The following is a 25,646-nucleotide window of genomic DNA, read 5'->3' as shown; positions in this document are numbered from 1 at the left end:
GGAGGTTAGAATCACCATCTCTTTTTTAGAGATGAGGAAACTGAGGCACAGAGCACATTTATTTCACTGTGGGGCATTTTGTCCTAGAAGAGAACATAGGAAGAAATGTCATACGGTGAAATAAAGGCAAATTCTCCTTCCACTCCTGTCCTTCCCCGACCTCCACCGCATCTTAGCTCCGCAGCACAGACGTTTGCGTTAAATAAGAAGAAATTTATTTAACCAGTCCCCCCTATTGGTTGTTTCCAAACTGTTGCTACCGTCAACAACACTGCAACAAATACCTTTGTGTATATATATAAAATTTAGTTCATGCACTTATCTGTTAGATGAATTACTAGAAGTGAGATTTCTCAGTCAAAAAGCCTGTGCATTTGTAATTTTGATGGATATTGCTCTCTGTAGAGATTGAACCAATTTGTCCTCCCATGAACAATGTTTGAGGCCACCTTTTTTTCTTTTAATTTTTACTGGAGTATAGTTGATTTACAATGTTGTGTTAGTTTCAGGTACACAGCAAAGTGAATCAGTTATACATATATCCACTCTTTTTTTTTTAGATTCTTTTCCCATGTATGAGACCACCTGCTTTGCCATAGCTTTACCAACACACCAATAAAATACTACCAGACTTTGCCAAACTGATAGGCAAAAAATATATATAGAACTTCATCATACTTTAAATTGTTATTTGTGTATCATGAGTTAGACTGAGCATCTTTTTACATGTTCAAGGGTCATGACTTTTGGTTTTTGTTGTTGTTGTACTGCCGTCCCCCTTTTATTGGACATTTATAGCATTGTTGGGTTTTTTTACCTTATAAACAATGCTCCAGGAATGTCCTTGGGCATGCTGCCCTGAGCACACGTGCAAGTGTTTCTCTGAGGATAAAGGCCAAGAAGTATGGCTGCTAGATTGAACGGTATGTACACGTAAAATTTCATCGGATTCTGCCAAGTGGCTTTTCCAAAAAGTCTGTGCCAATTTATACTTCACTAGTAGTGTTTGAGATTACCCACACCTCACCAGCACTTAATAATACATGCCTTTTTCTTTAAGTGTAATCATTTTTTTCAATTCATTTTTAATAAATATATGCATAGATATATATGTATATGTATGTATTATGTGTATATGTATGTACATAAGTTTTTTTTTAATTTATTTAATTTATTTACTTATTTTTGGCTGCACTGGGTCTTCGTTGCTGTGCACAGGCTTTCTCTAGTTGTGGCGAGCAGGGGCTACTCTTCGTTGTGGTTCGCGGCTTCTCACTGCAGTGGCTTCTCTTGCTGCAGAGCACGGGCTCTAGGCGCACGGGCTTCAGTAGTTGTGGCTCACAGGCTCTAGAGCACAGGCTCAGTAGTTGTGGAGCACGGGCTTAGTTGCTCGGAGGCATGGGGCATCTTCCCAGACCAGGGCTCGAACCCGTGTCCCCTGCATTGGCAGGCGGATTCTTAACTACTGTGCCACCAGGGAAGCCCCCTGCATGTACATAAGTTTTTAATGAAAACCAGCAGTCCCCTGCCCTCAGCTTTCTCACCACCAGGATCTGCTTGTGGTAGCCAGTGGCAACTCTTCTAGCTATTTTCTCTGATACTTGTCTCCATATTTAAGAATACTGTGCTTCTACTGCTATTTCTTTTGTTTTGTTTTGTTTTCCTTTTTGGCTGCGCCACATGGCTTACAGGATCTCAATTCCCCGATCAGGGATTGAACCCCGGGCCAAGGCAGTGAATGCACCGAGTCCTAACCGCTGGACTGCCAGGGAATTCTCTACTGCTGTTTCTTAATTTATCATGTTTAGACATTCTCCACCGACTCTGGTAGGTGAGTACCTAACTCTCCCACACGTACAGCCGTCACTTCCCCACCCCCATCATCCCAACATAGCACACCTTTGGGAGAAGAAATAGTTGGTATTTACATTATAATGACTATGCAAGTATCATTCACTCTGAGCCAAGTGAACATTACTTATCTCTGTTCTTGGGCAGCCTTCAGTATTCCTAAAGTTAATGACGGCCTCGTTTTTTTATTCATTTTATGTTCTATGACTCATCATTAGTGTTCTCTAAAAGCTTTAACATCTCTGCCAAAGGCCTTCCCATGACATTTTCCATATGCTCAAGCACATCAGTTCCATTTCTTCTTCCCCAGAGCCTCTCAGGAGGCCTCCTTCCTCCTGCACCCAAGCTGACTGGGCTCTGGCTTAATGCTCTGCTCTTAGTCCTATGACTTCGCTCACACCTCCAGTGATGGATACCCTAGTCCCTATGCTGAGGATCCCACCTCTCTCTCTCTCCCTCTCCCTCCTCCCCCACTTTAAAAAAAAAATTTATTTCCTCCTTTTAATGAAGGCGGAAGTGTCTACTAGTGTCCTAATAAAATTCACTTGAGAGTGTACTCAGATAATTTTGTGATTGGGTGAAAAACTATGCATTGCTTAGAGCACATCCTTTCTGAGCTTTCTGATTTTGATTCTATGGGGGCTCTGTGCCTTTCATTGCCTTTCAGCTATTTTACAACTCTGTGAATTGTAGGTAATTGATAGCAATGCAAAATAATTCTTATCTAGAGATATGCAAATAAATAACCCACAGTCCCTCTCCCCACCCCACGCAAGGCTCCCTACAAAAGGCAGTTTCATATTCGTTTATAAATTCATTTCAAAATTCCTTTTTTCCATATAAATTTGTGCTTCTTTGACTTCTTTAAACTGGTTGTAACATCTTACTGGTTCCCTCATTAATAATGAGGTAAGATATTTAACACACGTTCATTTTATATTTGTGAGAGTCATGATTTTACCTTTTAAAAAAAAAATTCCTTTAATAGAAGTGTATTTTTCAAGTCACTGAAGTCTGAAAATATCTTTGTTCTTCTTTCACACTTGATTGATAGATTGGTTGGGTATAAAATTATAGGTAAAAAATCCAATGCCACAACTGTATCCCAATTAAAAAAAAAATCCAATGCCACTTTGACTCCTGTTTCTTTGCATATAACTAGTTTCCAACACTCCTCCTCCATCCTATTTGTTTGTTTGTTTGCTTCTTTATCCATGGGATTCAGAAATGTCATAATAATATGCCCTGGCGAGGGTCTTTTTCACTCATTCTGCCATGCACTTCAGTGGATCTTTACATCTAGAGACACTTGCCCTTCAGGTCTAGAAATAAATTTATATATGATTTTCTCTTCCTGGAACTCCTTATATTTGGATGTTGAATGCCTAAATAGATCTTCTATTCTAGCTCTCTCATCTTCCTCACCATTCTCAGTAGTGTATTAATTTGTTTCCCTACCTATTAATGAGGTTGAGTAGCTTCCACATTTAATTGTCCACTTAGCTTCTCAATTATTCTTTTTCTATTAAATAGAATTTTGATGTAAAACAACTGAATATAAACCGATACCTTGTCAGTATATCACTACATTTCAAAGGATGACAATTTTGAGGAAGATTGATTTATATCACCTAGGTAAAATTGGTGCCTTGTCTTTTTTTTTTTTTTTTGGCTGCGTTGGGTCTTCGTTGCTGCACGCGGGCTTTCTCTGGTTGTGGCGAGCGGGGGCTACTCTTTGTTGCGGTGCGCGGGCTTCTCACTGTGGTGGCTTCTCTTGTTGCGGAGCACAGGCTTTAGGCTCGTGGGCTTCAGGAGTTGCAGCACACAGGCTCAGTAATTGTGGTTCGTGGGCTCTAGAGCACAGGCTCAGTAGTTGTGGCACATGGGCTTAGTTGCTCTGCGGCACGTGGGATCTTCCCGGACCAGGGCTCAAATCTGTGCCCCCTGCATTGGCAGGCGAATTCTTAACCACTGTGCCAACAGGGAAGTCCCGCCTTACTTGTCTTGCTAGCCACAGAATTTCCAACATTTTATACACAGTCTGGCATATAATAATTGCTAAATATATCTTTGTTGAATAAACCCTCAACTTATAGATTCCTACTAAATCTTAATCTAGTTCTTCCTCCACGGTTAAATAGTAAATAATCTTTTTTAACTTTTTATTCTGGAAAAATAAAAATAATATTTTTCAAGTATTTGCTATTTGTCCTGTTCTAAGCTCTTTAGGTGTGGTGATTAATTTAATCCTTACAACAATCCAATGAGATAGGTATTATTAATATCTGCATTTTGAAGGTAAAGAAATTTATATGAAAGCTTCATTAGCTGAGCTGATATTTGGCTCCAAAGATTATACTTTTAACCATCATATTAGATGCCTCTTTGGTTGGCTCAGCTCACAAGCCAATTCTGATCTATTTATAGTAGCTGTCAGGCACACATTGTTGAGAAGAATTCTGGGGCAGCATTTAGGTTCCATGGAAAAAATAATCTGACTTGATTGATTAATGATGTCTGCCACAGGCCCAGGAATGGCGAATCGGGGTTTTTGTTTTTTTTTTTTTAAACACTGCTTACTCATTCCTTGAAGAAAGAGATTATCTTTGGGGTTATACATAGCTCTAGTGCTTTTGAAATTAGGGCATGTTGACATCCAAAGTGTTTAAAGGCTGGCTTTGTTTCTTTGCTGTAGCAGGAGAATATTTTAACTGCCTGTTTAATTTATCTGAGAGAAGCACTGGTAATTAGGCATCTGATCACTCCTCTGATTCCCTTGCTTCTTCCTTTTCCTGTGACAAAAACAGAAAGTCAGGAAAATAATCACATTGCCTCACGATACCAGTGGGCCATATAAAAAGCCCCGTGATGTTGTTTTTCCAATCACTGGTTTTCTTGACAGCCAGCATTTAAACCATTCCAAATTCCCCTCCTGTCAATCGTTAGAAATGACCGTAGGATTGGTCTCTTTACTAACCTTCTTACTACGTCCCAAACAGTTTTACAACTTGGCTTCAGCTGCAGGGCAGTCCAGCTTTTGAAGGAATTATATCCCTTTCCCAGAATAGCCATTAAACAGAACTTAACACAGTTTTAAGGGAGGTATAAAGTGACTTCTTCCCGTCTCTCCCTGCTTTTCAGAGTGCACTTTTACACTCAGAACCAGCATCTATTTGTTTAGGACAGTGTATAAGGTGTTCACTATTCGCTTTCTCATCCTTTAACAATTTTTTTTTCAGCTAAATAATATACATTTATTGAGAATTCCTAGGATGGCTGTTATTTCCTCTTAACTACAAGGCAGGGAACCAAGCAGAGAAAAAAAAAATCACCAAGAAAGCCCACGGCCCTGATTCCTCTGGCTGAGCAAAGGGAAGAGGAAAGTTGCTCCGAGGGGCAGTGCTCACGAAGGCAACAGGGTTTTGCAGGAGGCCTGCGGAGGAAGTCCCGTGACACCGGGGGTGGGTGGAGGCTGCTTCTCCCCCAGTGGCTCCTCTATTTCAGTTTCTTGAAGGGGCTCCTCTGGCCCTTGATGACGCCTTTCTCCTGGAAGTTCCACGGGGCCATCAACAGAAAGCCAAGTGTGGCCCCGGATTGTGATAAGCATCTCGGAGATGGTGGGGCTGCTCAGACCTTGCCCCCTTTGCGGCGGACAGGGCTCCCACTGAGGGGGATGCTATGCCCCAAGCGTCCCCCATCAGGGCGAAGAAGGAAGACCTCGGGCTGCCTCCCAGACAGATGCTGCAGGTCAGCAGACCCCCACAGAGCCTCCGGAGGGACCCTTCCCACTTCAGCTATCCAGTCCGCGACTCTCCCGTGAGGCGGACAGCCTGCTGCACCCGGGAAGGAGGGGCATCTCATCTTCCTGTTGACATGGTACCTCCTGGGACGGTGATCGCATGAGATGTTCACATGTAGGACAAGAAGCTTCCACCACCCCTCTGCCATCTGCTGTATCCCATGACCTATGATGTTCAAGCTCAGCCCCAGAGAGCCCCCTCCAGGACGCATCCCACAGACCTGCCACGATCTTGGCATGCACAGCAAACCCATAGCCAAATATGCCCGATCTGAACCCATCTTCAAGGCCCAGACCCTCGCTGGATGTTCCTTTTCTGCTGTTATTTATTTTTAATTTTGTTAATGTGAAATCACATATGTATAGTTTAAAAACAATACTAAAGCCAATCCCCTAGTACTCATAACCCAGGTTAAGAAATATAACATTAGTAAAGCTTTGGGACTTGTGTTAGTTTCCCATGGTTGCTATAACAAATGATCACAAACTGAGTGGCTTAAAACAAGGGAAATTTATTCTCTCACAGCTCTGGGGGCTAGAAGTCTGCAATCAAGGTGTCTGAAGGCTCCTGAGGAAAGTCTTTGCCTTTTCCTGGCTTCTGGTGGCTCCCAGCAATCCTTGACGTTCCTTGGCTTGTAGCTGCATCACTCCCGGCTCTGCTTCCATTGTCACCGGCCTTCTTCCCTCTCCTTTCTCTTACAAAGACACCAGTCACTGGATTAGGACCCACTCTAATCCAGTCAGTATGACCCATCTTAACTTGATTAAGTCTGCAAAGATGCTCTTTCCAAATAAAGTCACATTCACAGGCACTGGGGGTGAGGACTTGAACATATTTTCGGGGGACACAATTCAATGTCCTACAGAGCCCTTGCTGTGTTCCTCCTCCATCATTTTCCTTCCCCAAAGAGGTAACCACTGGGCTGATTTTTGCATTAATCTTTTTTTCTTTTTAACCTTTAAAATAGTTCACCACCTAAATCTGTATACCTAACACAAAAATTGTTGAGTTTTGAAACGCTGGGTTTTAAGCACAAGTCTAGCTGAATAAGGTAAGGGCAGTACTGCCGTTTCTGGATGAAGGTTCCCACGATGAGATGCTCCAAAAAGGGTCTTCAGCTCAGAAAGTGCTCAGAGCCCTGCTGGGGGACAGTGGGTACAGTTTGGAAAACTCAGCATTCACCAGAATTAGGGCACTTGTGTGGACAAGAGACTGGGCCCCTGGCAGGAAGATGGTTGGGTAAGTGGGCTGCACCCTGAGTGCTTGTAAGCTCACACGGGATGGTGGGGAGCCCCTAGGATGGCTCCCATGATCCCTCCCTCACCTTCACTCCCACTTCCAGAGGGACTGGGGCTGCCTGCTCCTGTACGCTCTAGGGATTCCATGGCTTCTCGCTTTCCCACCGGCCCCCTGTGACTCCGCCTTTCAGCTCTGCCACTTCACTCTCCTCCTGGGTTTGTGTATTGTCGCTTAAATCCCTCTGCTGTAGTTTGAGTGGAGTTTCATTAGGGAAAAGATGCATGTGTTCAATGTATCGTCTCCACCTTGAGAGCTTTCTCTTGGTCTCACTTTTCTACTGAGCTGTGTTTTAGGATTTCTTCCTTCATTCACTCACTCTGATGTCTGCAAGGCTGGGCTGTCAGGAGGGACCAGCCTCAGCCTTCACAGAGCTGACACTAGTTGGGGAGACAGACAAGGAAATCGGTCGTTATGACGCAGCAGTAGTGCTTAAAATATGGTTCCTGGACCACCTATGCAAGCATCTCCCTGACATTTGGTCAAAATGCTGAGCCCTGAAGGTCGGGCAGAGGCCCAGGGAGGATAAGACTCCAGACGGGGGAGCAGCCGTCAGCTGTCTGAGGCTGGGTGGAGCCAAGGCTGGGGGAGCCCACCCAGAAAAAGTGTGAGGGGCCACGCACTGGCCAAGGACTGAGTGGGGAGGACGGCAGTACCTGTGGGCTGAGCACAGGGGGAGACCTTAAGGGGGAGACTGAGAAGAAGAGGCGGGAGGACGGCGTGTGTGTTGACGGCTGTCACAAAGGTTTCCAAAAGTCCGTTTTCAAAAGTAGCACAGAAACCAGTCCTGTGTGATCCCCTTATATGAGGTACCTAGGGTCGTCAAATTCAGAGAAAGAGAAGGCAGAATGGTGCTTACCAGGGGAGGGGGGAGGCGGGGCGGCGGGAAGCAGAGTTTAACAAGTATAGACTTTTAGTTTTGCAAAAAGTTCTGAAGACTGGCTGCACAACAATGTGCATATATTCAACACTGCATACTTAAAAATGGTTAAGATGATAAATTTTATGTTATGTGTTTGTTTTTGTTTTTGTTTTTTACCACAACAAAAAATAATTTAAAAAGAAAAAAAAAAAAAAGTAACACAGAAACCAGGGCCTGTTTCTAACCTTCAAAAGTTCCTTGATTGGGCTTCCCTGGTGGCGCAGTGGATAAGAATCTGCCTACCAATGCAGGGGACATGGGTTCAATCCCTGGTCCGGGAAGATCCCACATGTCGCAGAGCAATTAAGCCCGTGTGCCACAACTACTGAGCCTGCACTCTAGAGCCCACGAGCCACAACTACTGAAGCCCGCACGCCACAACTACTGAAGCCTGCGTGCCTAGAGCCCATGCTCTGCAACAAGAGAAGCCAGAGAAGCCCGCGCACCGCAACGAAGAGTAGCCCCCGCTCGATGCAACGAGAGAAAGCCCGCACGCAGCAACGAAGACCCAACACAGCCACAAAAAAAAAAGAAAAAAGTTCCTTGATTCTTTACCCTTTTGTGATCAGGCTGACTCAGCGGACCAGCGTTCCCCAAATAGGGACAAAGCTCCAGCGTCTGCTCATCGCCACTGGGGCGTGAGGGACTTTGTCTCCGCCACTTATCCAAGAGAACTCTCGGACACTGCATGCTGGGAGATGCAATCTAAGTAAAAGCTTGAGCCGGAAGCCAGGTCTCAGCATCTCCTCCAACCGTGTTGCCCCCTTCCCGTCCAGCACCCCCAGCTAATCAACCAAAGCTCCGTCTTGTGTGGCGGTTCCTGAAGTTTGCCAGTCAGCAAGAGCTTCTGCTTTGTCTCCAAGGGCTCCAGTGTCCACTTTGGGTCCCGTGATTTAGCCTCTGGAAATTCAAATGGATTCTGGCTGAATTTTATCACAAGATGGACTCTACACCCTGCCTCCTTGGTGCTCTGAGTAGGCCAGGTCGGGGGCATGATGGGTTATCAGGCTAGTGGGAGGGGAACGTAACTTGAGAGGCCCAGTGGATGTGGGGCCTCGAGATGGGGTCCAGCTACAGGGCCTGGCTCTGGGGAGCAGCACGGAAAGGTCTAGAGCTTCATCCAAGAAGTCACAGACTCTAATATAGTAAAATAATTAGAGCCAACACTTAGCACCAACAATGTGCCGGGCATCCTTCCAAGCCCTTAATATTGATATGTGTGCACCAACTCAATGAATTCTCTCAGTGAACTTATGAGGTCAGTACTACAGCCGACTTTACTGATGCAGAAACAAGATCACAGGGACGGGGTCTCTCTTTGCTGCATCTGCTGTGAGAATGAAAGCAATCAGGCAGTCGACGGTCCAGAAAATGTAGACATCACTCAGAAGGGATGCACAGGTGTCACGAAGGGCCCCACAGGAGGCTGCAGAGGGATTTGAATCACATCAGGGTCAAACTCAGTCTCCTTGGAAGGAAGAAGAAGAGGCTCTGGGTGGACAAATGGTGGGGAAATAGGAAGGAACTGGCTGTGGTTTGCACTGTCGGTTTCCACGTACAGAACGTAATGGAGGGTGTTACCCTGGCTTCCGTTCCAAGATGAGATCTGTGTGCTTCCCCATCACCGCTGTCATTCAAGAGGACAGGTCTCTGGTTGAAATCTGGAATTTCTTGCATGAGAAATAGATCAGCAGCGTTTGAAAGTATTTGAACCAGGCGTTGCTTGTTCAGTGTCTCAAGCCCAGAAAGAGGAGTTAATTCTTAAAGGAAAAGACGTTGAACTTGTATCAAATTCAGGTTGTTACTTTGATCCTGCAAGCCACAACAGTTAGAAGGATACCCGGACACTTCTGGATGGTATATGAAAAAGTCTCTGAAAAAGGAACAGTTCAGCAGGCTGATGGAGGTCTAAGAGTTGTCTGGCTATGGAAAACAACTAGATGGCGGATCATTCTTAAGACCTATTTCTAATATTTTAAAGATGTAGTAAAGGCCCTCTACTGAAGGATCAAAAGGACGGGGAGGTTAAACTACTTGCCCAAGGTAACCCTGTCAATGCGAGGCAGAGCCAGATCTAAACCCAATCAGGCAGACTCCCGAATTGGCACCCTTATCCACCCTGCAACCTCTCCCCCAGCTGCTGGTCTTCAGGTGGCAGATCAGACAGACAGCCCCTCAGTGGGGAAGCCAGAAGAGTCCAGAGCCCGGCTGGGGTCAGTCATGGTTCCAGATAATCCGATGGTGTAGACAAGGGTTCAGCCAGCCAGTGGGTTGGGTTGTGGGCGGAGAGTTCCAACCCCAGAAGGGGCCGGGCTAGAGCCGGGTGGGGAACAGGGCAGGTTGCAGTCCCAGCAAAGGGCACCTGGGCCCCTTTGGCTCTGAGCCATTTCCCTGTTTCTGGGCTGGGGCCCCAGTGGGCCGACCTGAGAAGTATACATACTGTGACAGCAGGGCTATGACACAGACATGTAGAATTTGCTCTGCGGCCCCGAACCTGTCTCATAGCAGCAAACGTAGCAACACAGGCAACCTGGTTGGCACCTGGCTTCTGGGCCGAAGAGGGTGACTTAATGACAAGGCCTCATGGGTTGATGGAGATCAAGGAGAAAAGGGAAAACCTGCTGGCGAGAGCACCAGTGGGTTCAGGATGGGGAAGGCAAGCAACACAGGGCAGGCGTGGGTGGAGTCATCAGCAAGGGCTGCAGCAAAGGCCCCAAAGCTTTGAAAGCCTTCAGGTTTCTGTGAACTATTGGGGCCTACAGATAAGACATTGCTTGAGTCTTGTAAGTGCTGGTCTCACAGCTCCTTTCCCACCGCACCTCAGCTGTTCCTCACCATGCCAAGCACCATGCCTAAGGCCTGGCCTCAGGGTCTTTGTACTCGCCATCCTCAGCCTATAACACTCTTCCCCAGATATCCTCACTCCCCGCAGGCCTGTGCTCCAAGGAGGCTGATCAGGGAGGCCGTCCCTACAAAGAGCACCTCCCTTCCCTGCTCGCCCATCCTTTACCATCCTCTTGCCATGCGGATTGTGTTTTCCAAAGGTGCTGCAGCAATCTCTCCTACGCCACGTGTTCTTTCTCTGGCCCCTTGAATCTGGGGTCCCTGTCACTGCTCTAACCAACAGAATACGGCAAAAGTGACGCTGACCCAGCCCCAGGCACTTCACTGCTCCGGCAGCCTCTGCTTCCTGCTTCGTGGAACACTTACTCTTGGAGTGCTCCTTCCAGAGCCAAGCTGCCAGGCTGAGAAGCTTGTGGGGAGGCCACAAGCAGACGTGCCGGTCAGCAGCCTGCTGAGCTCCTAGCCAGAGGTCAACATCCACGGCAGCCAAACGAGTGAGGCACCTCGATGTCCGACCCAGCCGGTCCTTCGGATGACTCGAGGCCCGGCCGGCATCTGGCTGCACCACTTGTGAGACCCCCAGCAAGACCCACCCTGATGGGCCCGGTCCACCAGAGAACCATGAGAGAGAATACAAAATTGTTGTTTTAGGCCACGGAGTTTCAGGGCTGTTTTTTCCACAGCAGTAGTCATCTGGAGGATTTACCTTGCTTAACTAGTTTTCACAGCACCTATCACTGCCTGATAGTATATAAGCTATTTGTTTATTGTCTTTTTCTCCCTCTTGTTTTTGTTTACTACTGTACTCTTAACACTTGAGAGCAGTGCCTGGCATGTAGTAGGAGCTCAATAAATATTCTCTAAGTAGATGAATGAATCCAAAGACATTCTCCCCCAAATCACAAAGCAATAATAAATGTGATTCTATCAGTTCTCATCCTGAGCATAGGTTAGGGCATCAGATGTGGTTGTATTTATTCACTCAACAGCCATTTATTGAGCTTCTATTATGTGCTAGGCCCTAGAAATAAATCAGCGAACTAAAGCAAAAATTCCTGCCCTCATTCTCGTGGGGGAGCAGGCAATAATATAAATAAGGAAATTATACCATATATTAGAAGGGGATAAGTTGCAAGGAAGAAAAATAAAGCAGAGAAGAGGGAGAGAGAGTCCTGGGGTCTGGCCGGAATGTTAAGTAAGGTGGCCCGGTGTATTGGTTTGCTAGGGCTGCCACAGCAAAGCACCACAAACTGGGAGGCTTAGACAACAGAAATGTATTGTCTCACAGTCCTGGAGGCTAGAACCCAAATAAGAGAGACAGATTCTCTGCAAGCATTTTGCAGTTTAGAATAATGTAATATGGTTTTAAGTTAATAAAACAAAAACTGAAAAATGAGACAGTACAGTAACAGAATGAGATGAAAAGGGAGGTTGCAGAGCTAAGGAAATAAATTGAAAACCAAAATACTATGATTGTAGATATAATAAATAAATTAGAAAAGAAAAAAATAATCATGGCTGAAAATCAAATTAACAGCATGGAGGAGAGACTTAAGATAAAAGAAGTCGAGGGAAAAGACACAGAGATTGAAGCAATTAGAAAGAATGTGATAGATATAGAAGTCAAAGATGTTCTAACTTAAGGACAATTGATGTCCCTTGTGTACAGATCTCAACAAAAGGAACTTAAAATTATTCAGAGATATAATATAGATTTCTTATAAATTTATAAATATACATTTCTCTGACTTGAATGAAAACTTAAATATGAATATTGAAAAGATCATGTCAGGAAATTTTGTTTTAGTATAACCAACATTGACATACCTGTTTAAGATTCTGAGTGTCAAGATTTAAAGGAAAAAAATTGTTCACGGAATTCCCTGGTGGTCCAGTGGTTAGGACTCCACGCTCTCACTGCCCAGGGCCAGGGTTCGATCCCTGGTTGGAAAACTAAGACCCCACAAGCCAAGTGGCGCAGCCAAAAAAAAAAATTGTTCAAACGTTCTGGTAGAACGGAAAAATAAAAACAGATCACTTTTAAAGGAGGGAAAAAATCAAGCTGGTCTCAGACTCCCCTTACAGCAACATTCAATGCCAAAGGACACAGAGTTGATCTAAAAAGATCTGAGAGGAAAAAGTGTGACCTAAGAATGTCACATTCAATCAAACTGACATACAAGCAACAGGCAGACACTCTCAAACATGAAATAATTCAGAAACTATAGTCACTTCTTAAAAAAAAAAAGTATTGATGATAAAATCTAGCCAAGAGATGAGTCAAAATAAAGAATTCTAGAATAGGGACATCACATAGTGGAATAGATGGTAGGCATTGAATCCACTTAAAGAGAGAAACAGGACTAAAGGAAAAACAGTATAAGCAAAAACTGGGAGTGAGGAGAGGGGAAAAGGAAGGCAACGAAACAGTATTAATCACTTGATCTCTTATTGTTTGGAGTAAATCAATTCTATTTAAAACTGAAATGTGATTTCAAAAACTAGTGAATTCTGGGCTTCCCTGGTGGCGCAGTGGTTAAGAATCTGCCTGCCAATGCAGGGGACACGGGTTTAAGCCCCGGTCCGGGAAGATCCCACATGCCCCGGAGCAACTAAGCCCGTGGGCCACAACTGCTGAGCCTGCGCTCTAGAGTCTGTGAGCCACAACTACTGAGCCCAGGTGCCACAGCTACTGAAGCCCACACACCTACAGCCCGTGCTCCACAACAAGAGAAGCCACCGCAATGAGAAGCCCACGAGCCACAACAAAGAGTAGCCCCCGCTCACAACTAGAGAAAGCCCGTGTGCAGCAATGAAGACCCAATGCAGCCAAAAATAAATAAATAAAATAAATAATTTTTTTTAAAAAAACCAAAAAACTAGTGAATTCAACCTCTAATGGTTATCATAATTCATAATTTTTTTTAGGCTTAGAAGATTATTTTAGGAATTAACATCTCTTGCGGTGAAGAAACATTTATCTTAAGTTGAGCAATTTCTTCTGTTTTACTTTCTTCTTTAAATTCAAAAAAAATTAAATAGACTTTCGATTTAAACCAGTATATATGGTAGAGTGCAGTAGCTTCCTAATTCTTCAGCTCTCCCTGCATCCATGCCCTTTCCCTGTAACTTTAGAGTTCTTCTCAGTAGAGGCTGATATTTTTACCTGCCCTAGTGATGTCTGGGTTGGCCATGTGTATCAGTCAGGTTCCAATCAGAGAAGCACACCTGGCATGAGTGGAGGAGGGGCGCGAATGTTTTCCTGTGCCAGATAATAAATATTCTAGGCTTCAGGAGGCACGTAGCTTCTGTCACACCTACGCAACCTGGTCATTAAGCAGCCATAGATAATATGCAAATGAACAGGTGTGTCTGTGTTCCAATTAAACTTTATTTACAAAAACAGGTGGCAGGCTGGATTTGACCCATGAGCCGTATGTAGTTTGCCAACTGCTGGGTTAATATGTAAGGAATTTACAGTGGAATGAGACCTTACATTTGGGGAAGTGAAGGTCCAGGAGGGAAGCTGGAAGATCATAGGTACATCACCTATCAGTCAATCTGAAACCCAAGCACATCCAACCACCAAAAGGGAAGTGCAAAGGGAAAGTTCATGGGGACATCAATGGGGCAAGCCATGGCTCTGAGTGGCTGCTGCTTCTCTGAGTCTGCTGCCCAGTGACTAGGGGTGGACCTGAGGCCACTACTGGTCAACGGGATCAGCAGTTGGGAAGAAGAGCTGAAAGAGGGGTGGAAGAGTCGAGGACAGACAGAACCGACCAGCACTTCTCTGTGTCTGTCATTGCATCTATCTGACCACGGTGACCTTCAGAGAGTAATGTCTGGTGCTTCATTCCTGCCTTTCAAACCTCATGTAAATTCCTCTTTGGGCCACCTCTACAGGTACAGGGATTCTGGGAAATGTACTTCCAATTGAGCCTATTTGACACAATACAAACCACCACAGTCCACCCCTTGTCAACTCCACATCCATACATACTTCTTGGAATCACATTTAACCTCCAAATAAACACAATAGCAAAATCATGCATTCACCTAACGTGATACAATGATCTTTTATACAACCAAAACACATTAGCCCTCTTTCCAAAAGAGAGTACAAAGCACCTAGTCTCTTTACCCATCTTTGGGTGATGTTCATTCCTCTTCTAACTCATTCCCTCTTTGAGATCCTGTAACTTGAATACTTAAATATAAAGTTGCCTTATTAGTACATTTCACTTAGATGGTAAGGGAATAAGACAGAGGGAAAAAAGGAAATAAAAAAACTAGATATTCAAATACATTCACATTAAAGTAAGAAGAAATACTTATAACTACTACAGTCCTCATTTGTGTAACTTGTCACATGATGTAGCTGGTATTTAAAACTTCCTTCTCCTCTACCAATTCCATATCCCCTTGGTCTTCAGCAAGAATCTCAGCTGGTTCTTGCCTGACAAGGTGACCCAAACCTTCATTACCGAAGGCACAGTGACATCAATAATCTTACCTGAATTGCACTGTAATTTTCCATGAACTTTAATCACTAGACACAGTAGTTCTAAGAGGCGCCCCTGGGATCTTCTGCTTCCCAGACCTCCTCCTCCTTACCCACATTGTGAAGTGGCCATTCCACAATTCTATCAAGCCAGCTCCTTCCAGATAATGGGGAATACGCTAAGACCAATGAATTCCATGAGTAGGAGCCAATTGTCTCACTTCATTTGCAGTGAAATGAAATTTCTGGTCAGAGCTGTTGCTGCGTGGAATAACTTAATGGTGGATAAGGCCCTCTGTAAATCCACAGATGGTAGTTTTGGCAGAAGCACTGTGGGCAGGAAAGGCATATTTATAACCAGAGTAAGCGTTCTAATAAGAACAAAACTCTGCCCCTTCCTTGGTGGAAGTGGCCCAATGTAACCAATCTGTCACCAGGTAACCATCTGATCACCCTGGAGAATAGTGCCATATCAGGGCCTCTGTGTTGGTCTCTGGTGCTGGCAGACTGGGCACTTGGCTGAGGCTACAGCCAGATCAGCCTTGGTGAGTGGAAGTCCATGTTGCCGACCTATGCATAAACTTTATCCCTGACATTGGGCAGCGGCTGGAGTGGCTGGGGAAGGAGGCTGACTGACATCCACAGAATGACATTCTGTCTACCTGATTATAAAAATCCTCCTCTGCTGAGACCGCCCTTTCATTTTCATTCAGAGAAACCTATTTGCCTACCTGTTCTCCAGACCTCCTTGTCATCAATTTTCCAATCATGGTTCTTCCAAGTCCCTGACCATCCAGCCAAACCAGTAGCCACAGCCCATGAATCGATGTAAACCCATACCTCTAGCCATGGCTCCTTCCAGGCAAAACAAACCACCAGATGAACTGCTCGAGTTCTGCCCACTGGGAAGATTTCCCTCCATCACTGTCCTCCAGATCTCTCCACAGTGGGACTGTAGCGCTGCATCTGTCTACTACGCGTGGCAAGGTTATCAGTGAGGGTGTTTTCGCCTGCAAGGAACACAATACCCAACTAAAAGTGGCTTATACGATAAGGGACACATTCCAAGAACAACATCCAGGGGCAGAAAATGCAATGTGGTAAAACTCTTTTTAAGAGTAAGTAAAACTGTCTCCAAAGCAGGGCCTCTTCCCTGAGCATATACCACTTGGAGAGCAAATTCAAAAACAAAACTGGGTCTCGGCAAGAAAGAAGGTAGGAGGACTGTGAATGGATATGAACCGTGAACAGGGTCTGCTCCAGAAAGGTTAGCTCCTGTTCTATCTGGCTGGTTTGCTGTTTTTTCCTTTGTACTTGTCTATAAGGCTTGAAGTTCTTGTTTTATTATGGTAAAAACACATGACATAAAATTTATCACTTTAACAACTTTTAAGTGTACGGTTCAGTAGTATTTATGCACATTGTTGTACAGTAAATCTCTAGAACATTTTCATCTCTCAAAAATGAAATTCTATACCCATTGAACAACTCCCTTTTCTCCCCTCCCCCGGAAACCACCCTTCTACTTTCTAAGAGTTGGACTACTTTGGATACCTCATATAAGTGGAATCATACGGTATTTGTCCTTTTGTGTCTGGCTTATTTCACTTAGCATAATGTCCTTAAGGTTCGTCCACCTTGGAGTATATGGCAGGATTTTCTTCTTTTTTAAGGCTGAATAATATTCCATTGTGTGTGTGTGTGTGTGTGCGCGCGCACATGTGTGTGTATCAATCACATTTTCTTTACCCATTCATGCATCAATGGACATTTAGGTTGCTTCCACCTCTTGGCTATGGTGAAAAACACTTGGGTATACAAATATCCCTTTGAAATCATGTTTTCAATTATTCTGGATATATGCCTGAAAGTGGTATTTCTGGATCATATGCTAATTCTATTTTCAATTTTTTGAGGCAACTCTATACTGTTTTCCATGGTGGCTACACCATTTTACATTCCTACTAACAGTGCACCAGGTTTCCAATTTCTCCATATCCTCACCAAGACTTGGGGGGTTTTTTTGGTTTGTTTGTTTTGATTGTGGCCGTCCTAATGGTCATGAGGTGATATCTCACTGTGGTTTGATTCGCATTCCCCTGATGATTAACGATGTTGAACATCTTTTCATGTGCTTGTTGGCTATTTTCATGTCTTCTTTGGAGAAGCGTCTATTCAAGTCCTTTGCCCATTTGTTAATCAGGTTTTTTGGTGGTGAGTTGTAGGAGTTCTTTATGTATTCTGGATATTAATCCCTTATCAGATATATAGGTTGCAAATATTCTCTCCCCTTCTGTATGTTTCCTTTTCACCCTGTTGATTATTTCCTTTGGACTTGAAGTTTTTATAATTGAATATATCATCTTAAGGGAAAACTAAGAAGCTGTCACAGATCACAGGGGACTAAAGAGACAGAACAACGAAATATTATGCTCTGTCTTGATTGGGTTTTAGCACAGGAAAAAGACATTAGTGGAAAAACTGGTGAAATCCTAATAAAATCTATATTTGAGTTAATAGTAGTATATCAATGCTAACCTCTTAGTTTTGACAAATCCACCATGGTTATATAAGACATTAACATTAGGGGAAGCTGGATGAAGAGTATATGAGAACTCTCTGTACTATCTTTGCAAATTTTCTGTAAATCTAAAACTACCCCCCCAAATACGTATATATTTATATAAAATTATAAGTCATTATCTAAAATAAAATAAGATGGGATAAGCACTTACCCTTAAGGTTGATAAGAAGATTAAATGAGCTGGTGTCAGTAAAGCATTCACACAGGGCACATAGCTAAAAGGTCAATAAATGCAGGTTATTATAATAGTTGTTACATTACCTCTAAATTCTCTTCTACCTCTTGGATTCTGTGAACACTGCTACTTGGTGGCAGTGTACATACACACAACTTCAGTTTGGGGAAAAAGTTGCAACACAGCTCCACTTGCTGGTTTCCTACTAAATATAACATATAGCAGTTCTGTTTCACCCACTCCATTTTCTTCTTTTAAGACCACGAGAAAAAAAAAAAGACCACGAGAAAGATTGCCAGACTAACACACAAGTTATGAGAATACGAAAAGCTCTTTGAAAAAAACTTTAGAAGATTCTACCCATCCTTTTCATCTTCTGCAGGCATTATCCCTCTACCCCAGCCCCCTTTTCTTTTTCTTCCTTTCTTCCTTTCTTTCTTCCTTTCTCTCCTCCGTCCATCCGTCCCTCCCTCCCTCCCTTTCTTTCTTTCTGTCTTTTATTTTCAAACTCCTTAGAGCTGGAGGGCAATGTCTTCCTTTCCCAAAGAAAAGCTCTCTAAACCTGCAGTTCCCAGTCTTTTTAATGTCACAGATCAAGTTAACTTTTTAAAAAAGGGAAAGGGCTGCGGGTAATTCACAGTTTTCAATTTGTTATTTAACTTATAAGGGAGTTTTTGTTTTCAAATCACTGTTACTATCACCAACATTTCATTAAAATGCCAGCAAAGGAAAGGGCAGTTTAACATCCAAAATGTAAGAGCGGCAGAATCTCAAAATAAAGTGTCCTTCCAAAAAATCATAGTTGCCAGCTTACTCTGTTATGTCAAAAATTTTTAAATAACAGAATATCCTAAAAAGAGTCAAACACAAAGAAACACCAACATAAAATGTTATCTTAAGATACTACACTGCATTTTCATTTTTAGATTGTGAACACTATATACAAGTAAAAGAGGATATATAATGTGTATATACTATACAGTTTAAAGAGCAATAATAAAATACACAGCCATGAACCCACCACTAGTAGAAAATACAGAATATTCCTAACACTTTGGAAGGCCCTGGGTGGCCCCCCCTTCCTCTCCTGTTTCCAGAGAATACCACCTCCTTAGTACTTAGTAATCGTTTCCTATCTTTTCTTTATATTTTACTACCTACATCTCTATCCCTGAACAAGGCATTGATTAGTTTTACCTGGCTTTACTGCTTCTATGAAAGGAATCATATTGTGTGTGACTTGCTTTTTTTCCACTCAAAATCATGGTTTTTCTTGATATAAGTTTGACGTTTGGGCATCTATATCCCGCAGAGTTTTACAGAGGAGCTGGGAAGTCCAGTTCACTTACACAGCGGTCACGGCTGACAATCCAGTTTCGCCCGTGCACGTGGACAGAGAGGGAGGCAGGCTCCCAACACCCTCAGCGTGCTCTCTGGGGTAAGCCGGGGTCTTCTATGGGCCAGACAGGCCAGGGTCCCTAATGTGGGCTGCAGGGGCTGGACATCGGCTGGTCACTTTACTCGAGTGGCACAACTCTAGGCTCTGATCACCACCCAGCACTCAGAAAATCCTCCGTAAAGGTGCTGAGAGCAGGCAAATTTCACAGCCCACCCAAGTATGGACTGATCTTGGAAACCACGCTCTGTCTGTTAATAACCTACTAGGTTAACATCCCTGTACCCCATCTCCTTCACCGCAGGTAAGGAGAGGCCCAGGAAACTTTCCTCAGCCCTCTGGATCTCTCTAAGAAAAGATCCTGAAGATACCAGCCCCGAGTAATGCAAACTCTCATGCCCTACACAAGACCAAAAGAGTCAAAATTTTGCATCTTAATAAAATATCCAGGTGACTTTTATGCACATTCAAGTTTGAGAAGCACTGACCTAGATCCTTCATTGTGTGTGTGTGTTTTTAACTGAACATTTTTATTGAAGTACAACACATATAAAAGAGTGCTAAGTCTGGGAAAAGAATCTGAAAAAGAATAGATATATGTACATGTATAACTGAATCACTTTGCTGTATACCTGAAACAAACACAACATTGTAAATCAACTATACTCCAATATGAAATAAAAATTTAAAAAAAAAATAGGTGAGGGAGATTAAGAGGTACAAACTCCAGGTGCAAAATAAATGAGTCGTGGGTATGAAATGTACAGGGTGGGGAATACAGTCCATAACTTTGCAATATATTTGTATGGTGACTGATAGTAACTAGACTTATCATGGTGATCATTTTGAAACATATAGAAATATTGAATCACTATGTTGTGTAACAGGAACTAACATAGTGTTGTAGGTCAACTGTACTTCAAGAACAAACAAATAGGGCTTCCCTGGTGGCGCAGTGGTTGAGAATCTGCCTGCCAATGCAGGGGACACGGGTTCGAGCCCTGGTCTGGGAAGATCCCACATGCCGCGGAGCAACTAGGCCCGTGAGCCACAATTACTGAGCCTGCACGTCTGGAGCCTGTACTCCGCAACAAGAGAGGCCGCGATAATGAGAGGCCAGCACACCGCGATGAAGAGTGGCCCCCACTTGCCGCAACCAGAGAAAGCCCTCGCACAGAAACAAAGACCCAACACAGCCATAAATAAATAAATAAATAAAATAAACCCAAAGTTTAAAAAAAAAACAAGTAAGCTGAAATATTGAAAACAAACAAACAAACAAACTCATAGAAAAAGAGATCAGATTTGTGGTTACCAGTGGCAGGGGATGGGGGGAGGGGGTATTGGATAAAGGCAGTCAAAAGGTACAAAATTTCAGTTATGAGATAAATAAAAATTAGGGATGAAATAAATGTACAACATGATGAATATAATTAACACTGCTGTATGTTATATTTGAAAGTTGTTAAGAGTGTAAATCCTAAGAGTTCTCATCACACGGAAAAAATTTTTTTCTATTTCTTTAATTTTGTATCCATATGAGATGACGGATGGTCACTAAACTTATTGTGAAATCATTTCATGATGTGTGTCAGTCAAATCACTATACTGTACACAAACTTCTACTTGTTGTATATCAATTATACCTCAACAAAACTGGAAGAAAAAAAATGCTAAGTCATAGGAGTATCATTTGATGAACTATCTATCACAAAGTGAATCCACTGGTGTACCCAGCACCCAGGTCAAGAAACAATGTTGCCAGCACCCTAGAAGCCCTCTTTCTCACATACCCTCCATAACCAAACCCCTGCTCACCAAAGGTAACCAGAACTCCAGTTACTAATAGCATAGGTTAATATGGTCCATATTTGTTCTCCATATAAGTGGAATCATCTTGCATGTATTCTTTTGTGTCTGGCTTCTTTTGTTCAACATTATGTTTGCGAGATTCTAAATCCTTCACTAGGAACCCCAGCTTTCCACTGTGTACTTACACATTGTATACTGGTGGCTCTCCAGGTTCCTGCATCTCTCATCTCCAGAAAACTGTCATAACGTGAAATAAAACCCCTCTATTCAAATAAATATTTATTGAGCATCCAGACCATGCCAGGGATTGTGTTAGGGGCTGAACCCCAAAGTGTGTTGCCAAACTGAGACTTCTGTTTCAATGAGGCATCTTGCCTGAGTAGTTTGGGGGGATGTGGAAGATTCACACTGGTATGTGACTTCAAACTTTGAAAGAAATTTATTACCTACCCTAAAAAACACCCCAAACTACAGCTTAGCACACAGTTACCAAGTAGCAGTGGGGCTTCTCACTTAGGTCTTTTGAACGCATCATAAAATCTAGGTCCCATACGTTTCCGGCCCAGTTATTTCTATTTTTCTTCAAATGTGATTTGGCTAATATTGGAATTCTCCCAGCTAAAAGTTCTAACTCTTTCAAAAAACTTTTGGCATTTGTGCTTCGGGGCCTTCAGAAATAAATTATGCGCAGATACTCACCCCTGGTTTCCCTGGGGACATTTGTGGTTCTTAAATCCTCTTTTCTAATTAGTTCACCCCAAGCATTGCTATGAGACCAACAGTCAGTCACCTTCTGTCTGGGCATCAGTTTTCTCATCTGCAAAAAGAAGGAAGTGTACTACATCAGAGGTGTTTAATCGAAATCCGTGGATTTGCTAGGGAATCCACTAATCCCTGGAAATGACATGGAAGACTGTGAATGGTTGTGTTTTTGGTGGAAGAGAGTCCGGAATACAACAACTGCCCCCACACCAAATTAAACACCATCACGTGGTCCCCAAGAACCATCTCAGCACTTAATATTCTGCAGTCATATGGCTCCTTGTGTCAATAGAAGGGCTTGATTTTTGCTTAGTGTCTGGCTCCAGCGGAATCTTAAAAAGAAAAGATGGCCTTGCTTTTTAGCTTCTGTAGATTTTTCTGCCTTAACAGAAAGGATACTGTAAAATTGCAGGGCCACGCAATAGCATCTCTCTCTGATCTCTACAGGTGAGATAACATCAAGGGTCCGTTCCTTTAAAATAGCCTGGGCCCGAATTGAGTCCCTTTTTTAATATGACCTCAGTCTGGGTCCTATTGTATGTAGCTGGCTCGTTTCCTAAACACTGTTATCTACTGTAGCCCTCGGAACCCACTGGTGGGTCTGGCTCTCATAACCAAATAGATGTGAACGTACCAAGATACTCTGATCAGTTCAACAACCCCATTTTCTGTACCCAGAGAAAGGGCTCTGCAGCAGCCCAGCATGGAGAAGGGCACCTCGGTTTGCGTGCCCAGGCCGGGGTTGGCCTGTCACCTGAGCAAGGGGGTGCAACAGAACACTTCCTATCTCTCCAAGGCCAGAGCTCATTATTTCACACGTAATAAGATTAGGTTACACGTTCCCTCTGTGTGGCTGGTTCCCCTGGCAGTGCCCTAGCAACAATTTAAGCCCAAAGTTTTCATTACAAACTGCCTCGGTCAGTATAAGGAACAGTCCTGTATTCCTTAGGTGAAGCAAGACACGCAGACTTGTAAACAGTGTTCTCAATCGTTATATTGCTTTCACTGCAGACAAAAGAGGTGATTTCAGAGCTCATCCTCTTCCTACAAATATCCTCTGCTGCTCACAGTTATGTAAAGAAGTAGAGCCACATTTTCAAAATCCCTGCTGCTACAAGTGTGGGCCCTGCACCAGAAGCATCAGGCTCACACGAGGGCTCGTTAGAAATGCGGAATTCTTGGCCCTACCCCAGACCTACTGGACCAGAATCGGCATTTTAACCAGCTCTCCAGATGATTCATAATCGTGGGCATTTTAAAACTTGAGAAGCACTCCCGAGGAATCACCCAACACCTCACTAATATTATGTCTGTGACCTTCCAGCAAATAATGAATGATCAATAAATGTGAGCTTCCTTCCTTCTCCCTCTTAAAACCCAGAGGACCACCCGGGGTGCTCTGAGGAAGAAGGGGGAGTAAGAAAAAGCCCAGAAGAGGAGAAACTTGAAGAGAGAACGAAAAAGAGGAAAAGCAAAGAGAGAAGGGGAGATGTGTGGTGTGGCGGCCAGAGTGAGGGCCCAGGGTCTTTGCATTCCCTCCACGGGGGCTCCGTACCCGAAGTTGGCTGATCCCACCTTCACAGCCCTCTCCAGTCACATGCTGCCTCCTGTGTTTACCTGTTTAATAGTTTTAAAAATTGGCTCACTTTTCAACTCTGATTACTTTTGAGAAGAAAGTTCATGTCTTGGGGTTTATGTGCTTGTCATGTTTTTTTCTAATACACATTAAAATAGATTCATGGCTATTAACATTCTGTTAAATGTTGTTTGTAAGCCCTCCAGATGATCCCTAGTGATGTGGGCCACACCTGGGACACCTGCCCCAGGGGAATGATCGTCCCAGTGGTACAGGAGGTCCCTTAGAGCTGGCACAAAGTGTATGAGGTTGGTCCTACGTTCTCATGCTTTGAAACTGCACTACGGGACATGAGGTGTTATTCAGGCTAAAGCAGCAGATCATACTCTTCCAGGGCCACTCATCTAGAACCTGCTAAATTCTTAAGGGTATGGGCAACAACTTGGAATAAAGCCCACAGAGTAACAAGCAAATGTTCACTCAGTACTCCAGGTAACTCAAGGTACCCTAGGTTTACTAAACCCTGTCAACTGGGCTCAGAGCACGGCTCTGAAATAAGTAAGAAGCCCTCACTGGGCTGTTGCTTGGCCTGAAGGAGGCTGGGAATTTCTGGTCTCCTGTAAGATATCACCACCCCTTTCCTTCACTCTGTCTGCACAGAGTTTTCAGCAATTTATAGAACATGCCTTTCCCTGTGTCATTTTTTTTTTAATAGCTTGGCAATTTCTTTAAATTTATTTATTTATTTTTATATTTTATCTTTGGCTGTGTTGGGTCTTCGTTTCTGTGCGAGGGCTTTCTCTAGTTACGGCAAGTGGGGGCCACTCTTCATCGCGGTGCGCGGGCCTCTCACTATCGCAGCCTCTCTTGTTGCGGAGCACAGGCTCCAGATGCGCAGGCTCAGTAGTTGTGGCGCACGGGCCCAGCTGCTCCGCGGCATGTGGGATCCTCCCAGACCAGGGCTCGAACCCGTGTCCCCTGCATTGGCAGGCAGATTCTCAACCACTGTGCCACCAGGGAAGCCCCTTCCCTGCCTCTTTTGATAAGAGGGAGATGCAAAACAAGCCAAAGAAATGACAATGTGAACACACTGAGGTGCTTCTTGTTAAAAGAAATATAGAGAAACCAAAAATACCAATAGAAAACAATAAATAACCAAGAGGTCAGAAACACACACTAGAAAAGAAGGTAGCAATCATTTTAATGTGAGAGTTAACGGCGGTTTTCAGGAATTTAACAGGTATACATACGTCGAGGTGACAGTATCTTTTCCACCTCCACTGAGAACATGACATAAAAGGAATAGACTCAAATCATAGCAAGAGTGCAAAGCAACTTTGACTTGTTGGGGCTATTAGACTCTGATCCAAACTAACAGAGGAAATAATGGGCTCGCCTTGGAAGAGCTTTTTTAAAGGATAGTTAAAAAAATATTCCCCTGGTTCTATTGTGGGTTAGGCGAGCTTCTGACTGGACGTCAGGGGTGAGTCTATGGCTCCTTTCAATCCAGTTATAAAAAGCTCCTAGGACCTCAGTCCCAGGCCCTTCTAGTGGTACAATTAATTCTATCGCATTAAATATTGCTTGTGATAAGTGAACCATCAATGGACTCGGAGCCTTTCTGTTATTCATGTTTCTGTGCTTTCAAGAAAAGGGATCTTCTTACAGAGCCTTCTGTAAACAGACTTTCTACAAATTGTATACAGTATATTAATTGCACCATCGGAGAAGGGAGAAATGAGCTTTACTGTAAAACTGGGAACCTTTTGTAAATCGGATTTTAAAAAGCCAGGTGGAAGAGCCCACCCAAGGTAAAAGAATGAATTAGTCTCATACACAGTGTAGAAAGTCAGTGTGGCTGGCAGGTACACAGTGCAGTAAAGCTGTGAGCACAGTGCCTCGCCCTGAGGACGCAGGCAATACGTGGATGCTCTTAAAATACCACTATCGGCCTTGTATGGCTACTGCTGTCAACCTCTGCTTGTACACAGGGGCCGGGGCACCAAGGATCAATGTTTCATCTCGTGCTCACCAGTCTCTTCATCTCTGCCCAGGAGCCCACAGTGGTTCGCATCTAAGCTCCAGACCAGCGGCCAAGTTCGCCCTGGCTGTCGTCTCCCTGCACCT

The 25,646-nt window shown here is 43.8% G+C and overlaps 1 protein-coding gene and 1 pseudogene across 4 annotated transcripts in view; one reads left to right on the top strand and one right to left on the bottom strand.

The window, feature by feature from the left end:
* SLC37A3 (solute carrier family 37 member 3) overlaps nt 1–25,646 on the bottom strand; it is a 118,209-nt gene that overhangs the window by 21,250 nt on the left and 71,313 nt on the right. The window contains exons 14-16 of one of the 4 annotated variants that reach the window (XM_057550051.1): nt 21,881–21,998; nt 18,060–18,175; nt 16,055–16,224 (exon numbers count right to left, since the gene is read on the bottom strand). In XM_057550051.1, coding sequence (XP_057406034.1) covers nt 16,057–16,224; nt 18,060–18,175; nt 21,881–21,998 — 402 coding nt within the window. In that variant the 3' untranslated portion in view covers nt 16,055–16,056. Of the gene's footprint in view, nt 1–4,560; nt 4,644–16,054; nt 16,225–17,981; nt 18,014–18,059; nt 18,176–21,880; nt 21,999–25,646 lie in introns of those variants that run through there. The other 3 variants (XM_057550053.1, XM_057550057.1, XM_057550055.1) reach the window with 3 other exon arrangements.
* Nucleotides 6,009–10,116, top strand: LOC103002638 (60S ribosomal protein L9-like; annotated as a pseudogene).

Source organism: Balaenoptera acutorostrata, chromosome 7 (assembly GCF_949987535.1).
Source record: "Balaenoptera acutorostrata chromosome 7, mBalAcu1.1, whole genome shotgun sequence".
NCBI classification, from domain to species: domain Eukaryota; kingdom Metazoa; phylum Chordata; class Mammalia; order Artiodactyla; family Balaenopteridae; genus Balaenoptera; species Balaenoptera acutorostrata.
This window is presented reverse-complemented; position numbering and strand designations above follow the sequence as displayed.